Below are 11,302 nucleotides of genomic sequence, written 5' to 3' on the forward strand. Positions count from 1 at the left end.
ATCTTGGCAAGCTATGGAAATTCTAAGCTAATTTCTAGATCTTGGATTAAAGACTTAAAGATTGTTGATTTTTCAAAGTGGAGGGATTGATCAGAAACCCTCAGATGAAGAAGTAAGAGAGGTAAGCGATAAAAATTTTCAGAAAAACTTTAATTAAAATAAAAACCTCTTATTTATGTCAAATAAGGCTTGGCCGCTTAAGAAATTTTTTTGAGAAGAAGTCTCTAAATTGTTCAAATGTTATGTTTTCTAACTTTCTGACTTTTCAAACTATCACATGCCCATCACTATCACATGCTTTATTTTACCTATACCAGACTAAGTCTATATTTAGACCTACTTCCAGTTATTGTATTTCAATAAATTATAGCTCTTTGGTAAGCCTATTATAAAAGAAAGGGAATTTGCAAGTCTTCGGTTTTTCTTGAATATTTAGATTTCAAAAATTGTGTAAATGTTTTTGCACATATAAATTCGTTGGGTCAAAAGCTTTTCAAAAATTTACAATTTGTTACAATTTTCGCAATTTATTTTTTTATATGAATTTTCGTATAATTTTGGCACAGTTTTATATCCATTTCTCGAGACAGGAACATCATATAGATGTCGTACATGTATCGTTCAACGCCTGAGATTCTCAGGTTTCATCCTATACCCCCTTTTCTTTTTCCTGTACAGTTCCTTTAATGATTTAGAATAATGGCAAAAAGATCTGAATTGGAGAAAGTTCGAGAAAAAACTGAAGAATTCAAAGATGCATTTCAGGTTAGATGTTAAAGGGACAGACCGGCTATGTAAGGTAATTAAACTGAGTATGCAGTGTTGTGGACAAATTCTTTAGGATTTTTATTTTCTCAACATGTTTTAAAATAACAAGTTAGTTACCGTAAAATTTTGTTTACATTTTTTGTCGTCATTATTTGATAATTAAAAAAAATTATTCTGAAAACGTATCCACCCAAAAATACGATTTTGAACGTCAACTTTGCGCTCAAACTCAGGATTTACAGACCTTTAAAAAGTTGTATATGTCTCAAATACATAGCCGGTCTGTCCCTTTAAACCAAAGTGCAGAAATACAAATAAATGGTTTGGATTGATCTCCGTTCTCAAATATATTGTTTGGTTTGGCAAATCTTGTTTAAGCAAGAAAGTTTGAATTGTTAAAAATTCATCAATATCTATACAGTCGTCTTCTTTACGGGTAACCCTGTAAGTGTCAAAATCAAAATTTGTAAATAAAAGAACAATATCGTTCAAGCAAAAAGCTTAAAGTGCATCTAAGTATCGTATATGAGAATGTTTGACAGATCACAGCTTAACAAATTTGACAAATATTGTGCAACCTAATTTAATGACAAATTTTACATATGTCAGGTGGTAAATGAAAAATCAAATTTTGCTAAATTAAAGCAGAAGGAAACCATTAATAATGCTTTTTAGATCAATATCAAAAAACCACCTCGTGGTCTAACTTTAATGTAAGTTTTTAGGTTTTTGATAAAAACGGAGATGGGTTTATTTCCTCCGATGAACTAAATGAGGTAGAAATTTAATTAATACACAAAAACTCTAAAAAAAAGATATTTTCTAATTTCCATTCAAATCCCTATTGAAGGTTTATAACTCCACATATATAATCTCTACCCGCTTGTGAGCCCTGGAACACATAAAATAAACGATTTAATTTAAAAATTAATACTTTTTTAACGGTTTTGAATTTAAGATCAAACTTTTAATTTCAGCTGGTAAAAATAAAAATTTATTCAACAACTTCAAAAAAAAACTTTTACAACCCCATATAATTCCAATCTACAGCAATTATTTCTTTAAAATTAACTTGACAAGAACTGTACACCTTATACTCGTGTTTAGGCTGTAAGTTTAATTTCAAGTTACCAATACTATCCATGCAAAGAGAGCTCCAAACAGATACATTAAAAAATTTGTGAATTATAGTCAAGTTAGAGATGTGTGTGTGTAAATATATCGAACCGGGGTGTATTCAGCTGAAAATTTCAGTGTGCGCTTCGAACTTAGAGAGTCACTTGACATTACTGTTACAGTCCCTTTAAAGGGACTAAAAATATACATACCAAGTAAAATTATAAGTTCTAAACTAATTTCTAGATTCTGCCAAATAATGGTTCTAATTTCTAGCTTTTACCAAGCTATGGTTCTAATTTTCTGATTTTGCCAAGCGCGCTATGGTTCTAATTTCTAGATTTTGCCAAGCTATGGTTCTAATTACTAGATTTTGCCAAGCTATGGTTCTAATTTCTAGATTTTGCCAAGCTATGGTTCTAATTTCTAAATTTGACCTAGCTATGTTTCTAATTTATTGATTTTGCCAAGCTATGGTTCTAATTTCTAGAATTTGTTAAGCTATGGTTCTAATTTCTAGATTTTGCCAAGCTATGGTTCTAATTTCTAGATTTTGCCATCTATGGTTCTAATTTCTAGATTTTACCAAGCTATGGTTCTAATTTTTAGATTTTGNGGAAGTTCTAAACTAATTTCTAGATCTTGGCAAGCTATGGAAGTTCTAAACTAATTTCTAGATCTTGGCAAGCTATGGAAGTTCTAAACTAATTTCTAGATCTTGGCAAGCTATGGAAGTTCTAAACTAATTTCTAGATCTTGGCAAGCTATGGAAGTTCTAAACTAATTTCTAGATCTTGGCAAGCTATGGAAGTTCTAAACTAATTTCTAGATCTTGGCAAGCTATGGAAGTTCTAAGCTGACTAATGAGGAAGTAGAAGATATGATCCTTGAAGTAGACCAGGGACCAGAATTAATGAAAAGCTAGAAGAAACTGAACCCAGCAGACAAAGCTCAACCACTTCAAGATCTTGCGCGCCGGAAGAGAAGTGATTAAACTATGTCTACTGGGTTCAACCATATATCGCTATTCATTTATTCTGGTCCTGCAGGATAAAGATGGGAAACTAGATTTCCACGAGCTGATAAAGGTATATTTGAATTAAAGGAAAAAGCAAAAGTTTCAACTGACTCTCATTTTATAAAATGGCGAATGCCATACTTTCAACGGCACCAAGACCATTAAAGCTTTGTCTGATAGAGAATATGCAATTTTTCATAGATTAATTGAAATAACAGATGCAGAAGCCCTGAGGAGTTACGCGTAGTCGGTGTAGAACAGGCTTTCTCCTTGTCTTTTAATTCTACAGAGAGTCTGTTCTATGTCGACTACGCGTAACTCCTTTGGCCTTCTGCATCAGGGTTATTGAAAACGAAACACACATACATCTTTAAAAGACGACATCTAGTGTCCTATCTGTTCTTTTAATTAATCTATGAATCTTCTCTTCCTATAATGTGGTTTCTCTTATAAGTGAATTGCGGATTTATGCATCCGAATCAATCTAGCATATTATTAGAATTTTGCACTTTCATATAATTGATCAGTCAAAGGATTGCTGGCATGAAGCAGTACCCTCATACAATGGAGGCTCTTTTAATTATGAAAAGTCATCCTAAAGATTTTAAATTTGAAGTAAAATTATTTTTCAAACTATGCCATACACATTTTTAAGATATATGTCAGTTACAGCAACTTTACAAAATTCTTAGCGACATTTATTAGGAAAAAAGAATGCATCGAAGACGACATGCATGTCACAGTTTTTTGTTCTGAACTTTACAAAAATAGCAGCAGACATTTTGGAAAACCCAAGACGAAGCCTGGCTGCAGCTTTGCGTTAACGGTGAAATCCGTTAAAATTTTTTATGTCACACTAAATCTGTTTAATATTATTTAAAACCAAAATCCTTTTAAAAACTTCTAATAAAGGGTACTTAATGTTTTGGTTCAGGATGGTTTAGACATATCAAAATATTGCCTATCATCGTTATGAATCCGCGGGGTAAAAATTCATTTCATGTTGATTTTAAAAACTGACATGATAAAACTGAGACATTTTTAATTCCAAAACTTTAACCACAATTTGATTGGATTTTATTTTAAACTATTAAACAGCAGATCTAATAAACTGTTCTTATGTATTCTGCAAGGTGTGCATTGTGCAATGTGCATTCAATATCTCTAAATTTTTTATCTCTAAGACAGCTACAAAATACAGTGATAGGCGATAATATCAATATAATTAAGACGAATTTTTATTTAAGTTGTAAACCTTAAAATTGTTTCCATTCTTTTTTGTTTATCCATGCTGTTTAAAAGCTTGAAATAAAACAAAATTGAAATCTAAAGTCGTCTTCTTTGTATTGATATAATCGACTACCACTGTATAAAAGTGCATGATATTCAACGGTATTTTAAATAAAAACAAAGCAAAGAATCTATACAGAAAAACAAAGAAACCTCAATAATTTTTGCTTAAACAGTTGTTTAGAGGTCACTTATTGTGAATCTGACTGATATCTTGACGTTAAATTTATATAATAAATATTGTTTAATAACAATAAATATTTTAATAACTGTTAGATGTTTACCGGAGCTAACACCATCCACGAAGCTCTCACAGGACAAACTGAGGAAAATCTGGCTGCTCCTGACCAGAAAACAGCTGCAATAAGTGGGAATGTTGCTGCTCCAACTTCAATAGCAAAAACTAGTCGGGATGTAAATACCAAAGAGAAAGCAACTGAAAACATCGCAAATGCAGCATTTAAGGTATTTATGAATGGATCATATTTGAAGTAAAAAAATAAAAGCAAAAATCTATTTTTGATAAAAGTGTAATATCGATTAAAAGGAATTGATGTAATTTCACGGGACCATCTATTTATAGTGTCTAATTTTCTACCGTACTCTTAAAACCATTCAATCAGAATAAGAGAATTATGATCGTTTTGGATTTGAAATTGACAATTTTTTTTCTGTGTATCTGGTTAAAAATCCGCAAGTAACTTTTACATAGAAAAGGTCAGTGATAATGATTTAATTGAGATTGATAACTAGGAAATATCCTTTACATTCTTGATCAGAATTGAGATTGATAACTAGGAAATATCCTTAACATTCTTGATCAGAATTGAGATTGATAACTAGGAAATATCCTTAACATTCTTGATCAGACACTGGTTTAATGGGTTTACCATTGTGAATCTGACATGATGTACCGGACCGACTGAAGGCATCTAGGGCAAGTTGTACAGTATACGTGCAGACATTTCACAAAATTAGTAATCCCCTTCTTGGGCTGTAACTAAAGGGTCTCTTGAAATTGTGCCTCTAATCCCTTTAACTAGTGGCTCAATATAAGCTGGTAAGCTAGACACATTTTCTATAAAGTTATTTAATAAACCTCGATTTTTTAGATTTTTGACAAGAATGGGGACGGATTGGTCTCTGTAGACGAATTGAAACAGGTTTCAGACGTGAAAATGAAATAAAAATAGTTTTTAATCAACTTTTTAAAATTTAAATGCGTTGTGTACGTGTTTGTTTTTAACTAAAAACACCTATCTGTGAAATGTAAACAAAACAGGTATTTTTCAGTAATTTATGATTCTGCACAATCGAGGATTATTTAAAACTGATTTTCTTGAATTTTACAAATCATAAATTGTAAAATTAAATTAAAATTAAAGTTTTTTTCTCTAGATTTTAACAAAATTTGGAAGTTTCAAGATGACAGATGACGAGATTACTGAACTCTTGGATATAGTTGATAAAGATGCAAATGGAATGGTTGATTATATAGAGTTGATAAAGGTTAGTATATAGTTGATTATATAGAGTTGATAAAGGTAAGTATATGGTTGNTTGGATATAGTTGATAAAGATGCAAATGGAATGGTTGATTATATAGAGTTGATAAAGGTTAGTATATAGTTGATTATATAGAGTTGATAAAGGTAAGTATATGGTTGATTATATAGAGCTGATAAAGGTTAGAATGGTTGATTATATAGAGTTGATAAAGGGAAGTATATAGTTGATTATATAGAGCTGATAAAGGTTAGAATGGTTGATTATATAGGTTTGATGAAGTTAAGTATATGGTTGATTATATAGAGTTGATAAAGGTTAGTATATGCTGATTATATTGAGTTGATAAAGGTTAGAATGGTTGATAATATAGAATTGATAAAGGTTAGTATATGCTGATTATATTGAGTTGATAAAGGTTAGAATGGTTGATAATATAGAGTTGATAAAGGTTATAGTATAAAGTTGATTATATGGAGTTGATAATGGTAAGTATATAGTTGATTATATAGAGTTGATAAAGGTTAGTATATAGTTGATTATATAGAATTGATAAAGGTTAGTATATAGTTGATTATATAGAGTTGATAAAGGTTAGTATATGCTGATTATATAGAGTTGATAAAGGTTAGAATGGTTGATAATATAGAGTTGATAAAGGTTATAATGTAATGGTTGATCATGTAGAATTGATAAAGATTTAAATANATAGAGTTGATAAAGGTTAGTATATGCTGATTATATTGAGTTGATAAAGGTTAGAATGGTTGATAATATAGAGTTAATAAAGGTTAGAATGGTTGATTATATAGAGTTGATAAAGGTTAGTATATAGTTGATTATATAGAGTTGATAAAGGTTAGAATGGTTGATAATATAGAGTTGATAAAGGTTCTAATGTAATTGTTGATCATGTAGAATTGATAAAGATTTATATAAAATGGTTGATCATAAAGAACTGATAAAGGTATAAATAAAACAATTAAGTTACCTGGTTAAAATTTTTATTAAAAAATGACCAAAGGATTGTGCGAATTATATATCTTGTAACTACATTCAATTATCCCAATAAAAAAGATAAAAATATGAAAGGAAGAGTCTAAATTGACTCTTTACCTTACCAAACAGCTTACACACATGCAAACAAACAATTCATAACAATTTTACGTTGAAATTTCTTTGTGTGCGTTGCAAAAAATTCATAATTCATTCGAATTAAAAAAAACCGCAAAATATTCTTAATTTAAATTGATCTGTACAGTCCTCTTAATTTTCTTATTTAGATGTTTGAAGATGAGGATGATCCAAAGCCTCCTACCAAACCAGAAATTGAGGTATAATCTCTTAATCTTTTCATAATATTTTTTAAAACTCGATCTTTAAAAATTCACTAAATAGCAGTAACATGTTTTGTTTTATGGCGTACATGAGTATACCAAGATTTCTTTGTTTTTCATTCAATTCAAAGATTTTCTGAAAAACAGAAAATAGGCTGAAAAAATTGAGAACCAACAAATTTAAATTTTTTTGTAATCGGATTGATTTAGCAATTGTACCAAAACTGTTAAAACAAAATAAATTGGGGGTTTGAAGAAAAAAATCTTCTTTTTTTTCTCGTGAAACCTTCAATGATGCTTAAATAATTCAGGATATTCCAGACGATCTTCTAGACTTAATAAACGAAGATGATTTTGTTGCAGCAGTATCTGAAGATATTGACGAGGCAGCTAGTCTTGTAAATGAATTAGATCTCCTAGAGGAAGAACTTGCTAAATAATCTTAAAGGATCTGTAAGCGTACTTATGATTAGAAATTCAGAGTTTGTGGCAAAGGATCAATTTCTTTAAAATTTAGTAAGCATATTTTCCAAAATATTTCCATTATGTGTCCGAAAAATTGGAGAAATTTTGCGAATTTTGGTGCAAATTTCTTTAGTTTTTGAAGAATTGTTCACTATTAACATGTTTAAAAATTAATACAATTTATTTATTTTTTCATTCATATTTTCTATGGAGCTTACAATGTCTAAATTTTCGGACTCTTCTTCAGGGTCTGAAAAAAAATCCCATCAAATTGTTTTATTCAGATTTGAAATTATTTTATTTTTTAGCTTTGATTTAGTAAAAATTACACTTTTTAAATTCGAATAAAATCAGTTTTCTTCACATTTTGTAAAAAAAGACGAGTGTTTGCTAGTACGTGTAACAATTCAGTGTTTTCAAATCAGAATGAGACCTGAAACTATTTTTTTAAAAACCGGATCGCAGTATTTGGTTTTATGTCCTGGGTAAATTCTTTTCATTGATGCTGAAACAGGAAAAAATGTGACAGTGGCAGATGTAAAACATAACTAAAGTTTAATCCTTTGTGATTAACACTGATACTGATCTTTTTCTTGCAAAGTATCAAAGCCATGCACGTATGGCATATGCTTGTTAAAAAAAGAAAATTATAAGTAGATCAAAATTAGCCAATGAAATTTTCGAAAAAGTAGCTGAAAAGTAAAAAAAAACATTTAAAAAAGTGAACATTTTCTTTAAATACTTTTTATTAAAATTTTACCAATAGATCTTCTTCTTCTAAACCCCAGTCCGGGAGAAAGAAAAGCCACAGGAATAGCTGCAGCCATAGCACCTTATACGGGTGGTCAGAAATTAAGGGATCATATAAGTTAAAACTATGATGCCCGCGGGGTATTTATGCTCTGAGCCCCCGTGACAAACTCCAGTATGCACCCCTATTTTTTTAGATAGATGACGACTCATTTATTGAGACAGTAATTATAGTTTCACATCTGAATTAAAAGGTGTCATAACATAAAATTAATGGATTTCTTTCCAGGGACTAATTAACATCAAAATCCTCCTTTTTAAAAGTAGTAGCATGTCCGATTGACTAAGATACCTGTTAAACTTTAATCTGAGTGACAATGAGAAATGTATTATCATTTTCTATCTGGAGAAAGGGTAAAGTCACACTTTTACAGAGAAACCACAATCAAAATATTCAATCTTCAGATAAAAGACAAGGATATCTCATTCAACAATGATCAGACAAGGATTTTCAGGGTACCGTTGTGAATCGGCAATATATATCTTTAAATGAAGGTTCGCTTGAAATATCGTCTATAGTCTCTTTAAAATAAACTGTTAATATTTGAAAATGTATATTGTTTACCTATTAATGCCATAATCCACATTTCTGCTTCACTGCAAGAGAGATTACAACTTTTTAAACTTTTCTAGATTTGGATGAATATATTTTTGTTAATGAGCATTTTAGATTTGATTAAGCAAAAATAAGCAAATTAGAGAGCTGGGCTTTTGAATTTTAATTAAATAAAAAGAAAACTTTGCAATTTTAAATTTCCATTTGCTTCTATAAAGTGTGTCATTACAGAGGGTTACAGTGATAACCAGAAAACTCTGGGAAAGTAAGATGGCTTTTAGACTCAAGTTACAACTTTAAATAGTCCCAAAAACATGAGACACAGCTATTGTCCAGTGTAAACAGACCTTTTCACTTTATGAGATATTTAATTACTTATATAGCTAAGCTATGTATTTTGTAAAAACCAGGGAACAAGAATAAAAACATTTCACTTCAGTTTTGCTTAAATGTTGTCTTCATATTCTACAGTTTTCACTGTAGAAAATACCATTTTTGCAACAAAAACATAAATAATGACGCAAAGTTGTTATTCCTATCTGCATCTGGGTTTCCAGTATCTAAACCTGAATATAAATAAATTAAGGGTTTAACTGATACATAGAAAAATTTAAATATTTTGTTCGTTAAATCGAAAACATTTAGAAATTGAGAACATTGTGTTCGGGATATCTTATAAATTCTCTTTGCACTATCGAACGAAACGTTCGTAATTTTGAATGAAATGTTAATTATTTTAAACAACATATTCGTAATTTTGAACGAAATTTTCCTTATATCAAAGACAATGTTCGCTATTTCGAACACAATATCGTTATTTAAAACACAGTGTTCGTTATTTCGAACACAATGTTTGTTATTCCGAACATAATTTTCGCTATTTCGAACAAATGTTAGTAATTTCGAACGAAACGTTCATAATTTCGAACAAAATTGTCGTAATTATGAAAAGAATGTAAAGATTTCTTCCATTACTTTTAATTAAACGATCTGAAGACTCCTGATTAACTAGCTGAAGGGAAGAGCCCTACGTTTGCCCGTGGTATTTCCAAATCACTTTGGAAATTTGAAATTTTGAAAATAAAAATAAAATTTTTTGTCAATAATATTAAAAACGTTCAGCCAAGATGTTCCATCCGTTTGGCCAGCTATAGCTAACATATATATATACAGTGTGTCCCAATAAACATGGGAATTTAGTGGGCGAAGAGCTTTTTTATATAGATAAATTATTTGATGTTTATTTATAAATTATAATTAAATGTCGTTATACCCAGCATCCTCCCTTTCACATCGTCTTCCTCTGCCTCTTTTCTCAGATGTAAACAGTTAATACAGGATATTAGTATTAATATTATACAGGTTTTCATCCTTATCTGTAAATACAAAAATCTATTATGTAACAAGCAAAATATGAATAAAATAAGAAGATTATAGAAAGATAAAATTAGTTTCCTTAATGCGTATTAGTTCTTGTTCAAGACTGAACAGTTTTGACAGTGGCCGGTTTACGAGATTTTACCAGATTTTCATAATTTCAAAATGTTTTCCCCTCCCCCCTCCTCCCTCCAGCCACAACTGCCTTTATACAAAGTTCTACAATAATTCCTAGGTCTGCATCAAGCCAGATACAACACTCTCTGTATTCTCAGTATGTATCGTACGATACATATACTGAGAATACAGAGAGTTTTGTATTTGGCTTGATACAGACCTGCAAATTATTGATAAGACCAAGATATGATAAGAGAAAACTTAGAGAGAGAAAATGTATCCAGAAGAAACAGTAACAGTGCAGAGTTAGGTATCAGAGTGTATTATAGAGTACCAGACTGTGCAGAATACCAGAGTGCAGGGTGAAACACATAAATCTGTGGAATTATTAAAAGAAAAAACCCAAGGAATCTTTTGTGTTTATGAATAAAGTGTGTTTAGTACTTTCCCAAGGGCGACTTCTCAATTGACAATTTCCCAAGTGCCAACTTCCCAAATGTGCAATTTCCCAAGCGGCAACTTCCCAAAGGTTAGGTTATACCGCCCTCAGAGGCACCACAGGCTGCATTTGAGGCCGAGCGCTGCGGCTTGGATGGGCTAGGGGGACTAGCGCTGTGGCTAAGATGGACTAGGGGGCCGAGCGCCGTGTCTAGAACAGTCTAAAGGCCGAGCGCTGCGACTCGAGCAGATTTTGGAATTTACCGCTTGATAAGTTGCCACTTGGGAAAATACGCTTGGGAAGTTACCACTTGGAAAAATACCCTTGGAAACTTGCCACTTGAGGAAAATCCTTTGGAATATTACCTATAATCGTTAATATAATGCAACCATACGCATTGTTTGCATTCAAATTAACTTATAAATTGCAGTTGTGTTTGTGCATTTGCAAATTATTTATTAAAATATTTGTAAAAAGTATTCAGAATTCAGACACGGACAAGG

At 30.9% G+C, this 11,302-nt stretch overlaps 2 protein-coding genes across 2 annotated transcripts; one reads left to right on the forward strand and one right to left on the reverse strand.

Moving 5' to 3' along the window:
- The first annotated feature begins 690 nt into the window (after positions 1-690).
- LOC111710597 (calmodulin-like protein 7) lies at positions 691-7,617 on the forward strand. Its single transcript, XM_023484709.1, has 8 exons — positions 691-765; positions 1,494-1,544; positions 2,714-2,972; positions 4,469-4,657; positions 5,305-5,355; positions 5,591-5,701; positions 6,982-7,032; positions 7,347-7,617. The coding sequence occupies exons 4-8, from the start codon at positions 4,469-4,471 to the stop codon at positions 7,473-7,475; spliced, it is 531 nt and encodes a 176-aa protein (XP_023340477.1). The 5' UTR covers positions 691-765; positions 1,494-1,544; positions 2,714-2,972; the 3' UTR covers positions 7,476-7,617.
- A 45-nt stretch (positions 7,618-7,662) lies between these two features.
- On the reverse strand, positions 7,663-10,238 carry LOC111710598 (uncharacterized). Its single transcript, XM_023484710.1, has 5 exons — positions 10,140-10,238; positions 9,402-9,432; positions 8,876-8,907; positions 8,261-8,332; positions 7,663-7,750 (listed from the first exon to the last, which is right to left on the reverse strand). Exons 1-5 carry the CDS (start codon positions 10,234-10,236, stop codon positions 7,671-7,673), a joined length of 312 nt encoding a protein of 103 aa, XP_023340478.1. The 5' UTR covers positions 10,237-10,238; the 3' UTR covers positions 7,663-7,670.
- Between the last annotated feature and the right edge of the window lie 1,064 nt (positions 10,239-11,302).

The sequence above is a fragment of the Eurytemora carolleeae genome, unplaced genomic scaffold, assembly GCF_000591075.1.
Source record: "Eurytemora carolleeae unplaced genomic scaffold, Eaff_2.0 scaffold984, whole genome shotgun sequence".
NCBI classification, from domain to species: Eukaryota; Metazoa; Arthropoda; class Copepoda; order Calanoida; family Temoridae; genus Eurytemora; species Eurytemora carolleeae.